A 24,268-nucleotide genomic window follows, 5' to 3' on the forward strand; every position below is an offset into this window, starting at 1 on the left:
AGACTCACCTCCTCCTTCTATCTCTTTATAATTGTCCCATCTCTAATCAATTCAGCTTTATTAAAAGTTAAATTAAGCAGATTACGCTCAGTTCAAACACTAATTATCGATTATTCTGGTTCGGGTCTCAAATATTCGGGCTAACTTGGGTCTAGGGTTGGTTTCAGGTCGGGTCATATTGGGTTCGGGTCACCATTTTTTCGGGTTCAGACAGGTCGGCTAATAATCGGGTTCGGGTCGAGTCAGCTTTCCCTAACGGGTAAGCAAAAGTAGAGGGTTAAAACGGCAAATGCCCAAATTCCCGCTCTAAAACTCTGCCACGTAAAACTAGCAATACACAGCAGTGTCATACTGTCATTGAAATGTGACTCAAAACAAAAACCAACTCAAACATTTCAATTCACCTCACTTTCTCTCTCCTGAAGAACCTCCATTAAAATGACTCCTGAAGGTCTAGTAGCATCAGCAGCAATAAACATAGGGTTAGCAATGGCGATTCTCTGTATTTTCTCCATTCTCAAGAAACAACCTTCGAATTCCTTCATTTACTACGCTCGTCGTCTCTCTCATCAACAACAACAACAAACGCTGTCGTTTGATCGATTCTCGTTTCGTCGTCTTCTACCTTCCGTTTCGTGGATTCCTCGCGCTCTTCGTGTTTCTGAGGACGAAATTCTTACCAATTCTGGCCTTGATGCTCTCATTATCATCCGTCTCTTCAAATTTGGGTATCTTACTATTTTTTCATATTTTGATTTGATTGCTACATGTTTTCGGTTTGTGAAGGTATATGTATAAAAAATAAAATACAATGCTGTGATTTTTAAAATTGAATTTTATCAATTTTTCCAGAATAAAACAATATGAAAAATATAATTATATTCAATTAGTACAATTATTTGATTATGAAAATGGCAAAATCTTGATTTGTGAGCTTTGTGAATCATGGTGATCAATTCATATATTTTCATAGTTTGCATTATTTGAAGAAAATAAAAAAATTCACTAATGTCTAGAATAAAGAGTGGAAAATGGCTTGTATATAGGAAGGTGCACCAAAGAATATACTACGTATTTTGCTTATTTGATATAATACTAAAGTATCGAATGAGCACAAATAAAAAAATGAAAAATTTCGAGTGAACCTTTCTCTATGTACACCCGAGTGCGTGTATGAATTCCTCCAATTTATCAATTGCTACCTTGTCCAATATGTGACCCCATCTTTGGAACTAAGGCTTCGATTGTTGTACCTTGTCCTAGGATGAAATATATAAAGTTGTAAAGTGTAACCTAAGTAGCTTACTCCACCTCATGAGAAAACTCACGTCGTGAATTGTCTCATATTGAAGAAAAGGGAAGATAACAACGAATTTATAAGTTATTATCTCGAATAGCTATTCCTCTCAATACCAATTAGTTTTGGGAGGGAACTTCCTTTGATAAGTTTCCTCTTTGATGGGCATAGCAAGGCTCATTTGACAAAAATTCTTTGTATTGACCAAAAAATGATGTAATTTCAGGTTAATGAAGCTCACATTAAATCCTATTTGTGATTGTTGAAAACAAGAAGGTCTAAATTAAAGAATAGGACAATCTTTTTGGATAAAGTGATGAACTCTAAACTATTGGTGGTAATCAGGAAAATATTGCTATTTGAATAACATTCACTGTTTTGTGATGAATAGTTGAGCTTCTTCAGATATTTTGCATCTGACCTTTCTTCTTTCAGTCAACAAACACATAAAGCCAACTGTTGGAGATATGTAAGAGTTATTTGTCTCATATGAACCATGTAAATCGCACACTTATATTGATATATGGTTGATGATTCTATGATCTCCTTGTTTAACACAAACAAAAAACATTTTACTATGGAAACATTTGGTAACTTGGTACTACTAAAAGAATGAATATGGATTATGGATTATCATAAATCTATGATCTGCTATTGGACTAATATGCCTGTTAGAAATGATGTCAAATTTAAAGGGTTTTCCACCTTACATTATTTGTGCTGTGTAGTCTCTAGTGTTAACCGTAATTGTTTGGGACACATTTTAGGTATGGTATGTCTTCTCTATTATATCTAACTTGGTTTAGTCATGATGTTCCATTCTTGTAAGAAACTTCTGAGTATTACATTCTTTTCATTGTCATTTATACGGGGATCTCTTTTTTGCAGTATCAGATTTTTTGTGGTTTGCTCTGTGATCGGGTTGCTAATACTTCTTCCACTCAATTACTATTCCGAGTCCTCACAGTCCAACCATTCTCATTACATGAATTCGTTTACCATATCAAATATCACAGCAGGGTCTAATAGGTACAGATATATGCTCCCCTTCATCTTTGGCAAAATAATGTATGAGAGTAGTTGATTGTCTCTAGTGCTGCTTCTAAGTATTTGTACCTTATGGTATTGGTTTCTGCTGTAGATGATTTTAGCATATGACTGCTGTAGTAAATCACCTTTTGCCTTCTGCTTATTCCCTAAAGTGGGTTTTGAACTTTTGTTGGCAGGTTGTTTGCTGTTTCCTTTCTTTGTAGATAATTATGGACTGTATTTCTTCTAAACTACTTGAATTTTTATACGTACTCTTGTGGGTAAACAATGAGTAACTTGCATTGTTCTGCGTCAATGGTAGAGTATGAGTTAAATTTTCTTATATATTGTAGAAGAGGACTTAAAAGTAAGAAACTGTACTAATGAAATGGTAGTAACTTGCATTGTTTTGCATCATTTTTTTGAATTTTAAAGGTCCTTTACCGGACAACCACACCCCCCCCCCCCCCCCCCCCACAGCTGCAATATCATTCTATAGTAATATGCTATTCTTCTTCTGGTCTTTATCTATCACCTGTTTACCACTCATCCCACCAAGGCCACCTCCCATTTAATTAGCTCTACTTTAGACATGATATGTGTGGGGTCTGGGGGTGTAGCTCTAAGTCTTAAATATTATTTTTTCTGTAAGAAATGAATGTATATGACTATATCTATATGTAGGAAACTTATGTTTCCTTAATTATGGATTATGCATGATTGGTTGAATATTTTTTATGATATGTTTAACACATCTTGTCTACATCTGGTGGCCCTTTTGCCTCCATTAGTCGGTGTGCTGTGAGAGGTCATTGGGGGTTATAATTTGTTTGATATCCTTGGTATCACCCCATTCTGAATGACTTCATCATATTTCTGAATTGGATGTTGAGCTGGATGTATAATTTTATGATGATACCCTCATAGATGTTGGATCCTCATGATTTGAAGCCATGAAAGTTAATTTTTCAAGTGTTTTGACAACCTCTTTTACTTCTATTAACAGGCTGTGGGTCCACTTTTCCTGCTTATGGTTCATTTCCTTGTATGGATTGTACATGTTGTATAAGGTGAGTTTTTCACTCACTATCAACCGGTACTTTATACATGCTTTAAATGGAACCGTTAGTATTGCTTGATATTGCCTTCGATTGAACAGACAAACGTTCATAATGTAGATTCCTAAGTAATCTGGATTTAAGGTTCTCCCCCATTACATTGGGAGTTGGTATCATCATATTAACTTAGAGCGGTTAGAGGTGTCTTAGAGTTTCCTAAACATGAAAGTGTATAAATATATTATTAAACTATTGCAATGCTTCCTCTTTTTGGCTTTCAATTTTTAAACTAGTTATATCTTAATTTTCTAGTACTAACATTTGGTTGGGATACAGTATTGCTGGGATATTGGCCTTATTATATCATCTTTACAGAGAAACAGTTCTAGAAGAAATTGGTGGACTTTAGGCACTTTCAAGTAGGTTTATTAAGGGCTTACTCATTTTTTGACCCAAATAGATAAGAAATTTCAAGTGGAGAATATTAAATCTGTAAAACATGCTATCACTTTGCAAAAGATTTTCTTGATTCTTGTGAAGCCTTGCAGTTTGGTATTTTTTTAATTATGAAGGTGATTCAAGAGAAATCTAAATATACCCTGCATAATATCTTGGAAATTTTGATGTTGTAAGAAAATGTAATTTTTCTTGTTTTTCCTAAGAAAAGTATGCATGACTTTTTATTTTTTATTTTTTTTTTGCTTTTTTTTTTTTTTTTTTTAACAACTTTGGAATTGAGGGGGGTGGATAGGATTTTTGGATTGAGTGTAATGAGGTATTCTGAGGATGACAAATCTCCTTAAAAGATAATCCTCCTCTGTTCAAAGGTTCTTTTGCTAGCTAAAGAATATTTGAGAAAGGAAGTGTCAATAGCCTTATCAATGATAGGACTTGTTCTGTGCATCGCTGCTAGCATGGGAAGAAACAATTGGTAAAGGAATTTTATGTGGTTATGCTTTTTAGGTGCTGCCAATAGAATGATCACGTATAGATTTGGGGTGGTCAAGGGTAATTATCAAGATGTGAGAATGCCTTGGCTTAATTACCTCAAACCATTGAAAGTTTTTTTATGCAATTTCTAACAACTAGGGTTGCTAACTTTAAGCTTAATGTATGAGGAGCTAAAGACTTGTCAATCTGATTTATTATATTACCTATGTTTCATATTATGTGTAACACTTACTAAAAACGACTGCTACACATCATGTGGAGCAAATGTTTCCTTTCCTTTTAAAGTTTTCATTTTTCACTATATCTTTTCTCATCACATACATTTTTATCTTTTTCTCTCCATTGAACACTCACAAACAAATTTTGCCTAAGAGTTCGTACAAACTCATTTGTTGCAAATTATATGAAACAAAGGTAGTAGACAATTGACTATACTGACAACTGATAATGTGACTCATAATATACTGCACACTTTTACATACTCTCTCTGTTTCTCAATAGATGCATCATATTTTTTTTGGGGGGGAGTTTTGCAATGTATGCGTCACTTCTCTTTTTAGTTAAGTTTTATGTGCGAAATTACTATCTTGTTCTCAAGATAAGTGTAGATCAACTCTCCACTTTTACCAGTTAAAGTTTATCACATGGATAAATATGTAAATCACACCACCTTTTTTTCCTTCTTATTGGTTTGCATGCCATTTCTTTATGATGCATGAATTGAAAAACAAAGTATAACCTTAACCTTGTCAGTATGAAACTTTTTTCAGCCACTCTTGAAGGTAATGGGACTGATGAGATCTGTACTGGAGTTTTAACCTGGTTTATGAGACGGACTTACTTTCCATGACTCGATGTGAATAAATTTCTAAAAGACAATGTTCTCTTTCTCCTTTTGATATTTGAGTTACCAATGGTGATGTTAAGACTTACATCCTTTCATATTTGCAGGAGTATAAAGAGATTCTGGCTAAAAGAATTCTGTGGCTTCAAAAATTAAAGGATAGACCAGATCACTTCACTATTTTAGTTCGAGAAATTCCACTTTGCACTGAACATAAAACCTATGGATGCAGCGTACATCACTTCTTCACCAGACATTATCAACATGCTTTTCAGTCCCATCAGATGCTGTATGATGGGAGAGATCTTGTTTTGCTGCAGGTAAGCATTATGAGGTGTCAACTAATTGCTATTTTCTTGAATATATTTATATGATTGTGCACCAATTTGCAGATTGCCTATAGATGAGACTTGAAATCAGCATTTTCTTCATAGTGTTTGCCTACCTACCTAATGTAGGTCATTTATGTAAACTTTTTGAAAGAATGAAGGGTTGGAGTTCCTAATTGTTTTTAGTGTCATTAAAGATATGAATTTAATGTGCATGGTCATCCTTTGGGATAGTAAATAGAGCTGCAAACCCCAGTATAAATATATTATAATCTAAGATTTGCATTTTTATATTAGTTGTGAATATTCTTATAAGTAGAAAGTAGAGAGATAGTCGGATTTTTAGTCCCCCCACGTTAAAGCTTTGCTTCAGCTGATATTTAATTTTGATATATGGTATTAATTAGGGGACTATCGAGCGGTGATCAATGCCAGATAGTTTGAGCCCCCCTTTTTTCTTCTTCTTCTTTTGCTTCCTTATTATGTACTACATATCTGTTTTTTTGTGGGACTGTATCACTTTCTTGGGGTATCTCTGGAGTTAACTTTCAATGATGGTGTGAAATATGGCTAGCTCGCTTTTGTTTTTGTATCACTTATTATCCTTACTAGAATCTCTCTCTCTCTCTTTTTTTTTTTTTTTTTTTTTTTTTTTTTTTTTTTTTTTTTTGTGCGTGTCCTTTTAAATGATCTTAGAGAACTTATTAAAAAAATGATATTCTTCATATCGGCTAAATCACAAGTACACCAGGGATTGACGTTTAATAGGGATGTTACCCCTGAATGCTGTGTCCTCCCTATCATATGGGTTTTACTCTTAGGAGAAAAGTTAAATTAGTTGGCCATATGATTAACAGTAGAGTTGCTTCAAGCTACCACTCTTGTTCTAAATGCGGGAAATAGATTAGTCTTTCCTTTGATGTGGAACTATTAGTATATCAAATAAATACATTGCCTTATGCAGGAACAAGCAGCCTTAATACAAAGAAAGATTCATCGATTGCAAGAGAAATCTAATCGGAAGGATTCACTTACAGAACCTTTGAGAGGTGATGCCTCAAAAATCACTTTGCTAGAGGAAAAACTTTGCAGAATATGTGGTGTTATAAGTGGTATGCAGTATGAAACTATGCTTCAGAAAATGGTAAATTAGTTTTGTAGTGACAGTTTCATTCATTACCTAAGATTAGACATTATTAGTATTTGCTGTTCATCAAGAATTGTGTGGAGCCTGTATGGTCATACTTTCTAGTTGGGTATGATGAATGATGAAGTATCTTTGTGTATGTATGCGCACAAACATGCGGGCTTTTAATCATATACATGTAAGAATTAATTTAAATGTGGAGACATATTCATGTACATGTTTTTGGCTAAAGACATTAATGTTTGCTAAACACAGTATCTTATTGCTAAACACAGTATCTTATTTAAACTGTTACTTTTTTTTAAAAAAAATGGTTTCTGAGCGAAGGGTTGGGGGGGGGGGGGGTGGGGTGGGGTTGGTGGTAACTGGTGAGCTGTTGATGGTAGAGAGAGCCTAAATAGGTGGATGAAAGTAAGGAAGAGATTGTGGTGGTGAAGAGTAATAGGGAAGAGAGGAAAAGGAATGATGGTAGTGGGTCACTGGGTGAAGGGTTATTCTTTTTCTCTTGCTTTTACAAATGAAAAGCCTGCCTCAGACTATTATCGGAATAGCCCTTACTCTGCCTTTAGTTGTGAATATTTTGAGTTAGCTCAAAATCGGGATTAATAATAGATGGCCAAATCTTGAGAACGTTCTTGTCTACTGTAAGTTATTATTATTATTGTTATTGTTATTGTTATTGTTATTGTTTAATAAATGTGCATCCGTGCATGTGTGAGCATAGGGGAGCTGAAAAATTATTGTAATTTAGTGCTTCAAATCTTAGTCTTGTGCAATTTAACCTTTTAGGTTTCGTGTTTAAGACTTGGCCCCTTGAAATATTCTTTTGCCAGTTTCGCCCATCAGGTTTTAAAGTTATGGTAAATAATGGAATCAAAAGCAGATAATAATCCCTTTTTCTGTCCATACGTCCATTTTTGTTGTGCTAAGTTAGGCTCAGCAAGAATCTTTTGTTTTTTCAGGAGTTGCCTGCTGCTTTTGTGACATTTAAATCTCGGGTGGGAGCTGCACTTGCTGCACAGTCCCTGCAGCACCCACATCCTTTTTTGTGGATTACAGAAGAAGCTCCAGAACCTAGAGATTTGTTATGGAAAAACTTGTCAACCCCTTCTCGGAGGTTGCTGTTGTACAAGATTGGTTTCTATCTTGCTGCAACACTTCTTACAATTTTCTTCGCTGTGCCGGTAGCAGCTGTTCAAGGAATAGCAAAATTTGAAAGGCTGATGAAGTGGTTCCCTCCAGCTATGGCTGTGCAGTTAATGTGAGTATTCTTGTTTCATTGCTATCTATGAACTAGATTAATATGGAAATTGGGATAAAAATCCATAGCAATTGTTTTAGGAAGACTCACAGTCTCACATGTCAATGTGACTGTGTGATCAGGGTTACCTAATGTGTAGTACACTTCAGTGTGTGGAACGAATATCCGACTGCAATATGCTACCTATTTATGATAAATTAGCCCTAAAGTGTTCAAGAGGATGCATTCCAAATGTGCAATTTGCAAGGGGAACCAGAATACTAGGTAACACTGTGTGTGGTTAACTGTTCGAATTGAATTCTAAACATATTGTTGAAATTAGTCCATGTGGCGAGTGAAAAACAAATAAAAAAAAAAAAAAAAAAAAAATCCGACACTATATTTATTCTTTCATGCAGTATTTTGCAAGAATATTCTGATGTCTAATTCCAATTTTTACGTAAAATATATGTAGGTGTAATTAGCCTTGTAAGAATTGATGTTTGGTTAAGAGCTATTGTCAATTCACTTTGTATCATCTACTGAAAATTAATTTGGAAACGTTTTTCTAGTTTTGAGATAAAACTTATGATGCTAGAATAACAGTGAACCCCTCAACTTAGGAAGGATTTGGCAAATGTAGTTACAGAGAACAATTTTTAGTTTTTCATTTCCACTTTTCTTTTTCGTCTGCAGGCTTAGGGGTAGATCCTTGTTACATATTTTGTCTCTGCCTTATGTTGTGGAGAACTTTATATTATCTGTGAAAAACACTTTGATAGGGTGAACATAGTTATTCCCAATAAATCCATTAAGTTAATCTATTTTTTTTAACACTTAAAATATTAGCTACATTGCAGCAATGGAGAGGCATGTACAATTTAACATTGATTCATTATTATTACTTCAGGCGTAAAGAATATCGTGTGAAAGCTTCTTATCCATTGCAGGTGAATCCATTTTTTTCCTCAAGTTTTTCTGTAGAATAGACCTTGGAGTTTTCATGGCTGTGATATGTATGGATGGATGGTTGATAGGTGATATTAATGGTGGGAAAATCAAAGGATACACTATAGAGGCAATAGCTCCTATTGTTAAACTAATGCATCATAAATTTGAATGAAAGCAAAATTCAGTAAATCAGAACTTTGAATAATTAATGTCCACCTTAATTGGTGGCTCATGACCCCTTTATTTTTAGCAAAGCATTGATGATAAACCTGGAGACTTAGGAATCCTATAAGCCATAGGAAATAAACAAATATGTGGATCTAATATAAACCCACACACCTAAATAAAATTAATATATCTAAGTATACAAATCATTCTATATAGTTGATTTAGCTACTGAACTTGAATTAAAAGGCCTATCATGTAAAATTCACGCTTTTATATTATGGCAAAATCATGTTAGCTTATAAAAGTTAATTTCGAATCCTCAAGCCCATCTTCAAGAATCTTCTAGCCTTTTGGATTTGATTAAAGTCTTGTACGAATCCTTGTTCAGCAGGATATTTTCTAGGGCACTTGGTTGGAAACTGAATCTTTTTTTTTTTTTTTTTTTTTTTTTTTAAGCTGAAACATTATTTATTTGATGTGGTAACGCTGTTTTTAAGCTGAAACATTATTCCTTGTGTTAAGTATTACTTGAATCTAGGTCTTTGTTGTCCATTCTTCAAAACCACGCCTTAACTTTAAAGTCTACTTTGTGTAAGTCGATTGATAAATGTGTTTTCCTCTATTTTTGTGAAGCATGTTTGTTTAAGATCTAAAAAACAATGAATTGGCCAAAATCGATTTATTATTTGTGATCAGAATAACTTGTTTAGGTGAAGTATAAGTAAAAGATCCTAAATTTGAAATGAACAGTTTGTATAAGCTAACAGAATGACTTGTTTAAGTATATTAGTGAAAGATCCTAAATTTGTCATAAATCTATGCCAAAATTTTTGTGATTTTTGAATGTAATTGTAAAAATTAGGAACACAGTCATGTATTATGTTGTTTTCTTTTGGCATTTTATACTATTACTGTTTTATTTATTGGGTCGACAAACATGTTCTTAAAAAATAATGCTCAGCGAGACAATAGACAAGGTTAAAGAAACTTAGATCATTTATAAATACAAAACCTAAATTTGTCATATGAATATTTGATTGGACAGGACACACCTATTTTGGATATAGTTTTTTGTCTGATTTATGATTCTTCTGTGACTTCATATATGCAAATTTGAGCAAACTGCACCTTTATTTTTCTTCTCGCCTGTTTTTTCGTTATTGCTGATGCTGTATGAATGGTTAATTCAAACATTTGAACTCTTTTGCAGACCAGGATTAAGATCTGTTGTAACAGGGTACCTTCCAAGTGTTATACTCAATGGATTTATTTACGTTGTTCCTTATTCAATACTGGGGATGGCTCACTTAGCAGGCTATCCCTCAAAGAGTCAGACAGAGATGAAAGTCTGCAATATGGTGTTTTACTTTCTAGTTGGCAATGTTTTCTTCTTGACCTTACTGTCAGGATCTCTCCTTGATGAACTTGGAGAATCTTTCAGTCATCCAGGTGATTTTCCAAGCCGCTTGGCTCGTGCTGTCGCAGCTCAGGTAAGGTTGTCAAACCAGTTTATAATGCCAACTTTCTTATGGTATTTTGTAATATATTTTCCTTTGATTTTGACACTACTTGATTTTGTTTACTTTATTAATCTATGATGAAAAAAGCATGGTATGAGGGTGTACTGTTTTGTTTTCAGGTATGAATAATAATTTTAATTAAATCCAAGTATCCTATTATGCAAAATGCAATGATGTCAAACATGTATGCTTTAAATGTTGTAGATTATGAACATCTCATAAGCTTAATTTGTCTGTCAGGCTGATTTTTTCACAACATACATCTTGTCTGATGGACTGTCTGGTTTCTCACTAGAAATACTGCAAGCGGGCCTACTGGTTTGGGATGCCATAAAGAGACATACATTTGGTCGTGGAAAGAAAAGATCTCCTTATGTTTATTCTCTGCCTTATTTTAGGGTCATCCCTTTTGTTTGCCTCTGCTTTCTGATTGGCATGGTTTATGCACTTGTTGCTCCCTTGCTCCTTCCATTTGTGCTTGGCTATTTATACTTGGGATATGCTGTCTACATGAACCAGGTTAGTTTGTTTAATTTTCTCTTTATAGTTGTAATTTAGGCAAAAGTGAAAAAGAGAAATTGTCCTTTTAATAAATAAGGGTCATGGTTTTGCTGCTAAATCTGGAGTTAAATTATCAATTTGCTTTTTTTTCCCCCCCTTTCCGCCTTGTTGGTACTCAGTTGAAATGAGGGAAAATATAAAGGAAACGGGTTTGCTTCCATATTTCCTTTTCTCTTTGAGGGGCAAGAAGCTGTGCAGCCACGCGGGCTAATTACTTACGTAAGGAGGGGCAAGAAGGGCCATGAGCAAGGAAAGGGGGAGGTAGTGGAGCAGCACATTGCAGGGAGCACAGGACAAGAGTATAGGAGGGGGTAGCTGGGATTCGTTTCGTAGCTTTTGCTGAATGAGTGTATATTTATAATAAAAAAAAAAAAGGAGAGGGGGGGGGGGGGGGGGGGGGAAGAAGGGCTACGCATAGGTAACTTTTGTGTAAAAAAAATGGACTAGTGACCTAAAGTCACTCTCTTGGAAATTTGTGGCCTCAAGCCACTGCTTGTAAGAAACCTCCCATCTATTAATGAATGAGCCTCCCTTCTCTTCCTCAAATCAATTTCTTTTGCTTAATATCTTGCTTATTCTACTTGCTTGTGAATTAGAGTAGTAGTTCGTTACAGGATTTGTGTGTTTTATTTGTCAATTTTGAGTGCACGCCATAAGAACTCACCAGTCACTTGGAGCAGCTTTCATTATTCGTAAAATCGTATTTTTTTAGTTTCTTCCATTGATGACAGGCTCTGTGATCTAAAGTAATGTCAGCCTCTCACGATGTAAGTTATATAAGAATCAAAGTGTTGGTAGTTCTCTAATCTTAGAGTTTATTTGATCTTTTGAGTACCTTGTTTACAGAAAACAGTTTGTCTAAGTTGCACTATGTTGCCCATCACATCATGTGAACTGTTTCTATGATATAACTCTGAACTGCTTTGCATAATTCATCAATCTTTGTTGGTGCAACCTGAGGATAAAAGGTAACGAAAATTTTCACGTTTGAGTGAGATTTGTAGAAAAACATATAAAGCAAGCTGATGTACATGCTAGAAAGACACTAAATAGTACAGTAGCTATTGCTTAGGCAATAACACAAGACAGGCAAATGCATAGCAGTGGTATATATCCTTAAGAAATCATGAAGGATAGGACACACACACACACAGACGTCTTTAGTGCTAGTTGTAGGATTGAAGTATCAATATAATATGCAAGACATGCTGCTGTGTTGAAAAGGGTTTTTGGTTGAGTATCAGAAAGCAGTTGACAACTTCATGAATACTTTTATGTTTTTTCTTATAATACTATTCAAGTCAGATGCATAATTAGGATTTTGAAATCTATTCTTGTTGCAGATTGAGGATGTATATCCAACTGATTATGAGACTAGTGGACAATATTGGCCATATGTTCATTCTTACATCTTTTTCGCCCTCATTCTCATGCAAATTACTATGATTGGTCTTTTCGGATTGAAGTCAAAGCCAGGGGCATCAGTTGCCACATTACCACTTCTTGTGTTCACATTGCTGTTCAATGAGTATTGCAAGCTTCGCTTTCTTCCGTCTTTCAGCCAACATACTATCCAGGTGCTTGTGAATTTCAATATAAGTGATTAATATGTTGTTACTTCCGTATTTCCATGTCCTTTCACTTTTTGGATGTTTGGATGTGGAATAGAATTGCATTATGTACATAGTTGATTGTTGAGCTACGCTTTGGGGTTTTTTTTTACCAGTATATAAAATTGTTCCATTTTGACTAGGCACATACTGTACCATTTATTGTGCTGTTGGAATGGACGCATGTTTATGGAATCTAACCTAAAACATTTGCTTCATGTTCGCTTATACATACTTCTTATTGTATTGAAAATTTAAATTTTGTATTTTCCTTGTGGTCATTAAAGATACTGCTGTATTAGGCATTTTCTTTGTTAAAGCTCATTAAACTTTCTCTTGTAGATTCTTAAGGAGAATGATGAGAGCGACGAGATAGAAAGTAATCTGGATATCAACTCCCATAATGCAGCAGATGCATATCGACCACCTTTCTTAAGACCAGTTAGCTTTGCTGAAGAAGGATCAAGCTCTTCTCAGTGACCTGTCCAATTCTTTTGTTGTTAACTGAATTAAGCAAATGAGCCCATCTTGGACTGCCTGCAAAACCTCTATCATAATCTGCTCGGCTCTGTGACTTTATAGCTAGGATATGCTAGAAGTATAATTGTCTTCCACAGCAGAATTTACTGATATAGCAAAAAGTTTAGTCATTTGTGAACATTAGCTTAGGTATTTTAGGGTATTTTTCTTGTATTGTTGTCTTGTTGATTATAGTTTATCGATTGGCTGTTCACTTGTTATTCTGGTTTTGGGGTCACAGAAGGTATTACAATTTTGACAGGCTGATAAGTTAAGTTAGATTAGTTTTTTTGAAAGCATTTTGATTATAAAAGATATTGTACGTGTATAGCCGTATAGATAATATTCATTTCCAAATGTAACAATTGGGCATATTAGTTGTACAACAATGACAATGCCTTTTCACTGGCTATAATAGGAGACCACCTGTTTAGGACAAATCTCAGATTTTTTTTTTTTTTTCAAATTTGTTATTTTAAGGGGTTTAGTAATCAAATCTGTCAAAAGAAAGTAAATACAATCACCAAATACACTAGTTAAGAGCAATAAAATAATAGAATAACAGCTCGTCTTGTGTGCGGCCGGCCACACCGTGTGACCACTTAAAGTAACCTCTATAACATTGATTAAGTAACCCTTATAATACCGATCGAGTAACCCCTATAACACCGACCGAGTAACTCTATAACAATGATGAAGTAACCCCTTTAAAATTGACCAAGTAACCCCCATTACACTAGCGAACGAAGTAACCCCTATAGTGACTGGCCACACGGTGTGGCTGGCCGCATATAAGACTTTGTGATAGAATTATAATAACGATAATAAATTAAAGAACAAAGATAAAATTAATATTGTTAGAGATTTTAGTATTAAAGTGTTGTAAATTGTACTCTTGGACAATATTTGAGTGAAATCTATTACAAAGAGCATTCTATTGACTTGTAAGTTAGTTGTAAGTCTAATAAAGGTAATTATTGCAGAATATCTGTTGTTTTGGCAGACGATATTTGCTGGCATCTTTATTTTTTAGGAAATGTTGACTTAGTTGATTGATATTTCCTTGATTTGCTCCTTAAATCGTGGGAAAATTTGTTAGAAAAATCCTTATGCCTTATTTTGCAAGAAAAAACCTTTTAAAGCAATCTTTGTTAAAAAAAAACCACCACGACCACTTTTTTTGTTGAATGAAACATGGGCCCTCTTTTCCGGCATTGACTGACACTTTCAGGCGTTGACTTACGTACTTCTTTTACTTCTTGCAACCCACATTTACGTTTTTTCCCTCAATCTTACACCAACAACAACAAATTTCCAGAAATTCAACAATCTAGGGTAACAATTTCACAATTCCAAACAAAATTTTCAGCAATGCAAACCAATTTGCATGTATTATTTAACCCATCACAACTCAAAATCATCAAACAATGAACAACAATTAGGTTAATTATGTTTGTTTTATGTCAATTTTTGGTGATAAAACCTAACAATGTATACACAAATTGAGAAAATGAAGAACATAGCTGGGTTTGTACTTCACTACGTAATTGGGGAAACATTGTTTTGCGTCCAAGCGCCGTCTTCCTTCGTCAAGTGAGTTCGCTTGCTTGTCTACAAAAAACCCCAATTTTTTTGGGCAAATTTTGAGCATAGAACTAATTACTTAACACTTACCTCAGGTTATTGTTGAAGTGTATATGGTGAGTTGAGAGAGAGGTAGAAAAACCCAATTTGATGTGATAGTGTTGTAGAGTATTCATGGAAGAAAGGAGAGAGAGAATTAGAGAGGAAATACATTGGAGGGAAAATAAAGAGAACAAGTAATAAGGGGAGTGCATTTATCAAAACAAGTGGCAGCAAGAAGTAAAAGAATTGAGTCAACGCCTGAAAGTGTTAGTCAATGTCGGAAAAGAGGGTCCAGGTTTCATTCAACAAAAAAAATGATCGTGGTGGTTTTTTATAACAAAGAATGCTTTAAAAGGTTTTTTCTTGCAAAATGAGCCATTTAAAAGGTTTTTTCTGACAAATTTTCCTAAATCGTGGGACATAATGATACTTGTTGTCCAATTGTTCATTACGTGTCATCAAATGGTCCGAGCTTTGGAGGGAAGCTACCTTACTCAAAAAGGCTTAGAAGGGCGGTTGACTTACTTGCATTTAAGTTCGTAGTGTCAATACCAAGTTTAGACCGTTGCGTGGGTAAAATTCCGTCAATCAATTGATTCATTTCCTGATTTAGCTTTAATTGATTGACTTTATAGTTTTGATTAATTTCATAAGATCTTTAATTGATTCAGTTGACTTCTTGACTAGGCCAATCAAATCCTTGATTGATGAGCTATGATTCAATTGAATATTCTTTGACCATGTATATTTCCTTTTTCAGCTCGATTCCTTATTATGTATAAGTAAAGTCAAATTTTGTATTCTTTTAATTGATCCTCTGACTGATCTTTTCCTAATTTGTAGGCTGCTAAGATGCCTAAGAATCCACTCCCCGCACCACCCTTTCTCTTTATCGTTCGAGAGAGTCAAGGTTTCTCTACATTTATCTCTGTGACAAAATTAATTTTACAATAAATATTTTCACATTTTGACAGAAAAAAATGAAAAAAAAAAAAAAAAAAAAAAAGAAAAAGCATCTTCCTTTTCCTTGATTGTGATCCACCTACCTCCATTGGATGGTACCTTCACATTCATCCCGCTTAAAAATTCTTATACTCATTTTCGCCCCACCACCCATGACGAGTATAATACTCACATCCATCCCCGCTCCAATGAGTACAAGCTAATATCCTTCCCTGCTCCAATGAGTACAAGCTAATATCCTTCCCCGCCCCACAACCCACTTGGATATCCATACTCATCCCAAACCTGTCTCATTCATACCCGCTACCACCGCTACTATTGAGTGTCTTACTATTTAATTTTTAAAAAGGTTGCATAAATTATAGATTTTTTATTATAGTATCTAGACTCTTAAATTACATTACTGTATTTTACAATTATACTACACTATTTTACCGTAAGTTCCCTGAAAAATTAAGTATTTTATTGTAAGACACTAAGGTGAGGGAGGCAATGGGGGCGAGTTTAGTCTGAAATTCATACCTAACTCATCACTCGTGGTACATGTACATTTTTTATACCTATTCCCGCCCCATCACCTACCAAACCTCTTTCCATCCTTGCCCAATTTGGGTGGAAATGGGAGAGGAATTCTTGGACTCTAACTGTTAGAGTCATAATAATTTGGGCAAAAACATGAATCCAAAAAAAAGCATTTATAAAAAAAATGTCCTTTTCAATTGTTTGTTCAGTTTAGAACAAAAATTAATTTCTCAAAAAAGAAATTCTGGCAAATTGAGTTCTTTTTTCAGCTATTTCCTCAAATGAAGTTCTCAACATGTGACAAATTTTGGCACCAAAAAAATGCGAGAACAAACTGTTGGTGATGTTCTTGTTCTATCTTTTGCTGTTAATGGTATCTTATTTTTTATGATACCAACGAACTTCTTGATGGTATTTTTTAAGATACCAACCACCCTTGATGAGTTGATGGTATGCTCCAACAATTCTTGATAGTATTGTTTTAGATACCAATAGCCCTTGATGGTATTCTCTAACAATCCTTGATGGCATTCTCCAATAATCCTTGATGATATTCCTTTATTCAATTTGTCGTTGATGGTATTCTTTTAGATACCAAGTACAATAAACTTTGATTTCGATTTTTTGGATAATATAAATCAGGGAACCCGTGAATTCGTCAATACTCAATAGCAATGTTGTAATTGATGTTTTCAACTCAATTTGAGGAAATGGAGAAGAAAGACCTTAAAGTTGCATATTTACTTATTTGAGAAATTTTTTTAATTTTTTAAAAAAGGAAATGGAGAAGAAAGACCTATTCTTTTTAAACCATTTCCATGGCCTTACTTCATTGTCCTTTTTCCATACCTTGGTTTTGGTTTTCCTTTTCAATTTGCTTTTTTTTTTTTTCTTTACAAGTGGGTAATAAGTTAAAGAACTGTTATGCCCTTATTAGAGTCATGGATGACTTTAACCGTTAAAGTCCAGAATTCCTCGAATATGGGATTAGTCTTCTATTTTACTCGACTCATTGTCAAGGAATTCTTGGACTCTAAGTGTTAGAGTCATCCATGACTCTAATAAGGGCATAGTCAGGGTATAAAGACTATAATTAGCGTAGATTAGTAATTAGAAACTAGATTCTCCTATATGCATCTTATTATTGGTATGGTGTATTGGAATTAGCTAAACTGCTAAAGCAGCTTCCTTTTCTTTTTTCTTATTTTTTTTTTTTTTTACAAGTGGGTACACTGACACACTGTAGATAAAATACCCTAACTAAAGTCATGGATGATTTAACCATTAGAGTCCAAGAATTTACATCAATGTCATGGTGACTCCACATTTTTATTGATTTACGAAGTATTTACTACTACCTCCGACCTCCGTTATAGGTTATGTGCCACGATTAGACATTTTCTCTCTCTGCTTTATGCCAAATCGTTGCACGTAACTTGTAACGGAGGTAGTATTATGCTGCTTGATAAACAAAAGACAAAGTAAACGGGTGCTCCCTCATTTGTTCTTCTCTATTCTCTCTGCCCTCACACAACCACCATCACCTCTCTTACTCAACCGCAGCTCCCACCTCCGGCAACTACGCCGACCACCTAACATCCACCGTCATTTCACGCTGTTTTTTACTTCACTCACTTTCTCTTTCTCTACGCACAGTCGTCTCGCTGCTTCTGAAACTTTTGTTTCTTTACAACTAATTATACCGTAGAATAGCTCGTCACAAATCTGTCACTATCATCGTTTTTCTCTTCTTGCATACTTGATCATACAAATTTTAGTACCACAATCACAAACACCCTCCAAAATTGTTTATTACCCTTCATGCTCATAAGGTGTTCGATAAAATGCCGCAATTAGTTTTAATGGGTGAATGTCATTGAGGAAAGGATAATCAGATACCCTTTTTTTATATGATCATTTGGGAAAGTTCTCTTTTTTCTTGTTTCCATGAAGCTGGTAAGTTTTTCCCCTTTTTGTTTCACTTCCCGTCAAGTTATTTTATGTACTTCCTCTGTTTTCGGGATTATTACTCATGTTGTTGATAGTGTAATTTGAACTAATAATGTGATACCTGAATCCGGGGATAGATTATATTGATATATGATCATTTCTTTATATGTAATCTTCATTATCCTTAATGTTTTCTTGTCAAATTTGCAGACTTGTTTAAGCAAGGGACAGGGTTATTATTTCCCGCCATGTCACATAATTGAAATTAGTGGATTCCGCATTTTGGTAGATTGCCCATTGGATCTTTCAGCTCTGTTGATATTTGCTCCTGTACCTGTTTACTCTGAAAGACGGCTTGAATACGCTTTTGATTGCTCGTGCCATGCGTCTGTGGACACTGACTGTGCAGCTCATAATAAGCAAAAAGTTGATAATTCCCTTGATGCTAGTAGTTTGATTCATGGGGTCCCTTGGTACAAAACTGTTAGTAATTTGCACCTATGGGATGTTTCTTTCATTGATGTTGTATTAATCTCAAGTCCTATGGGAATGCTTGGATTGCCATTCTTGACCCGCAATAAGAATTTCGTTGCTAAGGTGAATTTTTCGTACACAGAAGTTACTTTTGTTGTCTGATTTTTTTTTTCTTCTTTAGTTTTGTCCCTTGTGGATATGTTAGTGAGTTTGTTGATATGGTTTTCGATGATCAGATTTATGCTACTGAAGCAACGACAAGAATTGGGCAGCTTATGATGGAGGATCTTCTTTCTATGCATAGAGAGTTCAGGCAATTTTATGGACCTGAGGACTCTGGGTGTGCCAAGTGGATGAAGTGGGAGGAGCTTGCCAAGTTTCCGCCTTCTATACAGGAGATAATCTTGGGCAAAGAAGGGACAGAGCTTGGTGGCTGGTTACCATTGTACAGGTAGTATTATGCTTATGTAGCTACTTTATGTTCTTGTCTTCGGGATCTGTTATGCTGCTTTAACTTTCTTGGATGATGATAATTGATGATGTTTGAGTGTTTCATGAATTATTTTGATGATATAACTTATTTAGACTTTTAACATATAATATATAGCCCGCTGGTTTTACTTTTATGGTTGCATTGGCTTTGTTTACTCGTGAAATATAATACCTTGGCTGTGCTATTAACACAATTACAAGGTAAATCTTTGTAAAAATGCCCTTTTTGTACTCTCCCTTTTATAAATCCAGAAAAAATCCTGTTAATTAAATGCAAAAATAGTCAAGAGCGGGAACAGTAAGGCGATAGAGATCCTAGAGTCTAGGCTCAAGCCACACTAAGGCAATAGGGAGCCTGGAGTCAGGCGCAAGATCCATGCCTCACTGAAATGTGCCCTAGTGTGCTTATCCCCCCCCCCCCCTCCCTTCCTCGGTTCTTCCGCTCGTGTGCTCGCTCAACTGTTTGAAATCGCCTCTCCTAGCCCAATCAAAGTGCACAATTTTTACACTGATTGTACTATTTACGCTTTTAATTTGGAAGGTGGCATTTCAAGTTCAACTGTATGAAGATAACAGAAGTTGGATGAGCTACTTTCTAATGCTACTTAAATGTTTAATTTGTTTATTTACATATGTTTTCTGAGCCAATACTTACTTCTAACCGTCAGCAATATAAATAGAATGCAGCATGTAAAACACTAAGCTGATAATAATAGTTGGAATTGCAGGGTTTTTGCAATGATCTTTACAAGAGATTTCTAGATTAATGGTGCAATTGGGCAATGAGTGTTGCATCTTATGCAATCAAAAAAAGTAAGATGCATGAAAGCAAAGTAATTGGTTCATGTCCTCACTAACTTAATTAAGATGACCTTTTTCTAGATGTCACCATGTACTGGATTCTATTTTCTTGTGGTATAAGTTTTGGCTTTCAGATTGTGTTAAATAAGATTGCCTCTGTAATCCTCCTCATTTCATCTAATATCAGCCTTTTCCTTTTGTGTTTCTGATGCTTACATTCTTCACACATTTTTATATCTTTGATTATAAATTAAAATTCTTCTTAGTGCAGCTGACGTGAAGGATTGCATTCAGAAGGTGCAATCACTTAAATATGCTGAAGAAACTTGCTATAGTGGTTTGCTAATTATTAAGGCATTCAGCTCTGGTCTCGATATTGGCACGTCAAATTGGGAGATTAAAAGTCCAAAAAAGGATGTTGTTTTATTATCTAGTTCTATCCTTGACTCTGCTCCAGCCTTGAGTTTTGATTACCATGCTCTACAAGATCATGATCTAGTATTGTTTTCAGACTTCTCTTCTCTCGATAATACGGAAGATGTTGATGAAGAGACTGATCAGTCAGCTCCAATGTAATTCTCTGCTCTGCATTTAAATATATATATTACTTTTATCTTTTGGTAGTCTAATCAAGAGTCAAGACTTTAATAACCGCTACAGGTGAAAAACAAATAAGATACATAAATGCTTTGAGTAGATTTTCTCATTTTCTGATGTCATATTATGTCATGATCTCTTAGAAATCTTGTGCTATCACTGTATTGCAGCAATGAAAATGCAGAGGTTGCCTCCATCCAGTCCTTAAGCGACCCTGATGGAAGTTCAGAGGAGGAGCAGAAGCTAGAATTTATATGCTCTTATGCTATTGATTCTCTCAAAGCAGGAGGCTCTGTTCTAATTCCTATTGGTCGCATTGGTGTAGTGTTGCAACTATTGGAGCAGATATCAGTTTATGAGGAATTATTAAATTTGAAGGTAGGTGAACATTCCTGTGTGGGCTGTTCGATATAATAGGCAAAAAAATGTCTAACTGGTTCAACCGGTGTAAGCATCATACATAAACATCTATGTCAGTCATATAAGATTGACATTGAATGATACAAGGAGTATAATCATATATTTTTTTTTTTTTTTTTTTTTTTTTTTTTTTTTTTTTTTAAAGTTAGTTATTTGAAATCATGGCTGAGATAGATTTTGGTATGGCATGGAAGGGGATGGAATGGGATGAGATTTCCATCCTGTTTTGGTTTGTTTGACTGCTTGATATTATGTGTCTTTGAGGAATGCAACCTTTATTTTATTTTATTTATTTATTTATTTATTTATTTTTGGTGGGGTGGGGATGGGGGTTGTCTGGAAAATTTCCCTTACAATTTGACCTGACAACTGACCATCAGGTAATTGATGTTATAGGTCCCCATATTTTTCATTTCTTCTGTTGCAGAAGAACTTTTATCCTACACCACCATAATTCCAGAGTGGCTGTGTGTGCAGCGACAGAAAAAGGTATGTGCATTAAAGCTTGGCTCTAAAAGTATGTATGCCAGTAAGCTGATTTTATTATTGAGATTAAAACGAGCTGGCGATCTCTTGTGTAATAATGCAGTTGTTTGCTGGTGAGCCCTTGTTTGCCCATGTTGATCTTATAAAGGAGAAAAGGCTTCATCTGCTACCTTCAATCTGCACAACTGATTTATTGTAAGATTAACATCTTTTCTTTCTTGAATGTGATGTTAGATGTAACTTCTGCATTATTACCATCAACTCCATCCTGATAGGAGTGGAGACAACCCCTTTTTACATAAATGCTCCTAGATGGTCAACCTTATTGGTTTTCATAGTGTGATGATGATGCAATTTTATCATCTTTGCTGTGTTCCTATATATCTTATCTCTAAAATGTCTGTTGAATTTTTTGTATCAATTTGTCGGGTATTTTCTGTCACACTTTTTAATTCTAGATATAATCCTGATAAATGCTATTGGCTTAACCAATTATAAAAGTGTTTGTAGAGTTCAAGTGATAAGGTGATAGCAAGTTGGCAGTTCCAAATTAATTATTAGTTTGTCACATATCAGGATTCTTATTTAGTTTTAATGATTGTAATAGTATTTTTTTTTTTCCATATTACCACGGTCTTGCTAGTCAAGGCCACTAATTATGGTTCTTTTACTAATAATTAATGTAAAACCGCCTACTTGTTAGTTGTTAGTTTGTTATTGAATCAAGGGTTGGGATGGGGCACAACATAGAGAGGATAAAAGCATTTGAAGAATTCAAACTACTCCTAACTACCAACTTACCAAGACTTTCATTCCCATTTTGTGCATGAGATACAGTTTTGAGTTGCATTATAAAAATGTGGACCTCTACTAAGGCTATCATTTCATGCTTAATGACATGTACAATCACCATGCCTCTTTGTTATTTAAGCTCTCTACTTTCACCCTTTCCTTTCTGTTGGTTACACTTTTGCCCTTTTCACTATTTGACCAAAAAATTTATTCTTTTGGCAAAAAAACATTCAGCACAAACCCTACCTACAGTACTCTCTTTCATACTTTTTCTTACAAATCCTCCACCTTCAACACTCCCTTACACATGCCCCTCTTTTACACTCAGTTCTTTAACCCTCTTTGGCTCTGAAGCTGGTGGCTACAGTAAGACTATTATATACATTTCTTGTTTTGGACTTTACCATATTGATAAGATGGTGCTAGTTTTCCCATGAAGCACCAAACCTTGCGACATTTGTGGTTGGCATGTTCTGTTCATAAGAATGACATTTGTTTCCAGGAAAATTTGGCAGGAACCATGCATAGTATTTGCTCCTCATTGGAATCTGCGGCTTGGGCCTGTTGTTCATTTTCTTAAGCGTTGGCATGAGAATGAAAATTCATTGCTTGTTCTGGAGGTAATTTTCTTCATTTCACTTTGTCATGTATGATTGTTATAATTCTTCTTCTATTGTGTTCAAGAGTGAATTGTATGATTGTTACAGAAAGCATTAGATGCTGATTTAGCTCTCCTACCTTTCAAACCTTTGGCCATGAAGGTCCTTCAATGTTCATTCCTCTCTGGCATTAGGTACTTCTGCTTTTTTAATATAAATTGCACTCATTTTCTAGGTGATTGTTGCTTGGATTGATTGTTTCTTTGTGCCTTACTTTTGGCATTTACATGTTACTTGATAATGCTTACTTGTTTTTTGAATATTATTGTTAATGTAAACTTTTAGAATCCACCTTTGCATTCCTCAAGAAACAGCGCTATCATATAGAACTAAAGAATAATGGAATTGCAGCCAGCCTCTGTAATTGTCATCTGTTTTACTGCCCTTGGCGTAGTTTTACTGCCTGCAGTTTGTCTCCATATGTTGTTGTCAGTTTGTCACCTATGGCTTTTGTTTTGTTTCAGAACAAGTAAAGTTGCACCGTTGATACAGAAGCTGCAACCAAAGTTTGTGTTGGTAACTCTTCTTCCTCTGACTATTTGATTCAATCTCATTATTTCTTTCCATTAATTCTGAAGTTTTTCTGTTTATACTCGAAATAGTTACCCGAAAACTTGAAGGCTCTTGTAAATGCAAAGTCAATCTCAGTGATATACTACACTGAAAACATTATGTTACGCGTCCCCAGCTTAAAGAGAAGAGCAGAACTTGAGATTCCAACAGATTTAGTCTCCCAATATCACTGGATAAATTTGGAGGAAGATATTAACATTACAAGACTAAAGGGGGAGCTGAGTTTAGAACATGGGAAATATCGGTTACTTACAGGGAAGGAATCCAAGGGGACCTCCATTGATTTGGGAAGGCTTTCGACTGCATTAGAAGATATGGGTTTTAAAATTACAGTAGGACAAGGTGCAATTGACGGATCAGGTAGATCTTTTGATATACATGTGCATGAGCCTAGTAATGCTTTAATAAAAGTCCGACCAACAATCACAACGATCAGCACATCTGACAAGGATTTAGCCTCTGGCATTTACAAAGCTGTGGATAGTATACTGTATGACATCTAATGAAAAAGTTGGATAGTTCATTATAAGGTGCACTTCTGTCTTGATTTAAGAAAAATAAAGTGAATAGCTTTTGAGCGAAGTTTTGGTGTATATATTTTTACAGAATTTTCATTGATTTATTGAGGATTTGTGACATAGCTCACCTTATGAATTTGTCTTTAACTGTGAAATGAAATAGTTGTCTTT

General features: G+C 34.9%; 1 protein-coding gene and 1 pseudogene across 2 annotated transcripts; both read left to right on the plus strand.

Annotated features, from left to right (window-relative positions):
- The first annotated feature begins 391 nt into the window (after window positions 1-391).
- LOC145594345 (hyperosmolality-gated Ca2+ permeable channel 2.5-like) lies at window positions 392-13,209 on the plus strand (annotated as a pseudogene). The gene is made up of 10 exons (XR_014102834.1): window positions 392-728; window positions 2,186-2,326; window positions 3,333-3,396; window positions 5,287-5,499; window positions 6,473-6,652; window positions 7,618-7,916; window positions 10,225-10,504; window positions 10,775-11,053; window positions 12,439-12,672; window positions 13,048-13,209. The product of XR_014102834.1 is annotated as a hyperosmolality-gated Ca2+ permeable channel 2.5-like (transcript).
- A 4,662-nt stretch (window positions 13,210-17,871) lies between these two features.
- Window positions 17,872-24,233, plus strand: LOC145595502 (uncharacterized). Its single transcript, XM_081651919.1, has 11 exons — window positions 17,872-18,291; window positions 18,496-18,882; window positions 18,996-19,210; window positions 20,319-20,624; window positions 20,820-21,027; window positions 21,466-21,558; window positions 21,659-21,750; window positions 22,850-22,967; window positions 23,055-23,140; window positions 23,471-23,522; window positions 23,609-24,233. Exons 1-11 carry the CDS (start codon window positions 18,283-18,285, stop codon window positions 24,080-24,082), a joined length of 2,040 nt encoding a protein of 679 aa, XP_081508045.1. The 5' UTR covers window positions 17,872-18,282; the 3' UTR covers window positions 24,083-24,233.
- Window positions 24,234-24,268: the final 35 nt, after the last annotated feature.

Source organism: Chenopodium album, chromosome 19 (genome assembly GCF_948465745.1).
Source record: "Chenopodium album chromosome 19, dcCheAlbu1.1, whole genome shotgun sequence".
NCBI classification, from domain to species: domain Eukaryota; kingdom Viridiplantae; phylum Streptophyta; class Magnoliopsida; order Caryophyllales; family Amaranthaceae; genus Chenopodium; species Chenopodium album.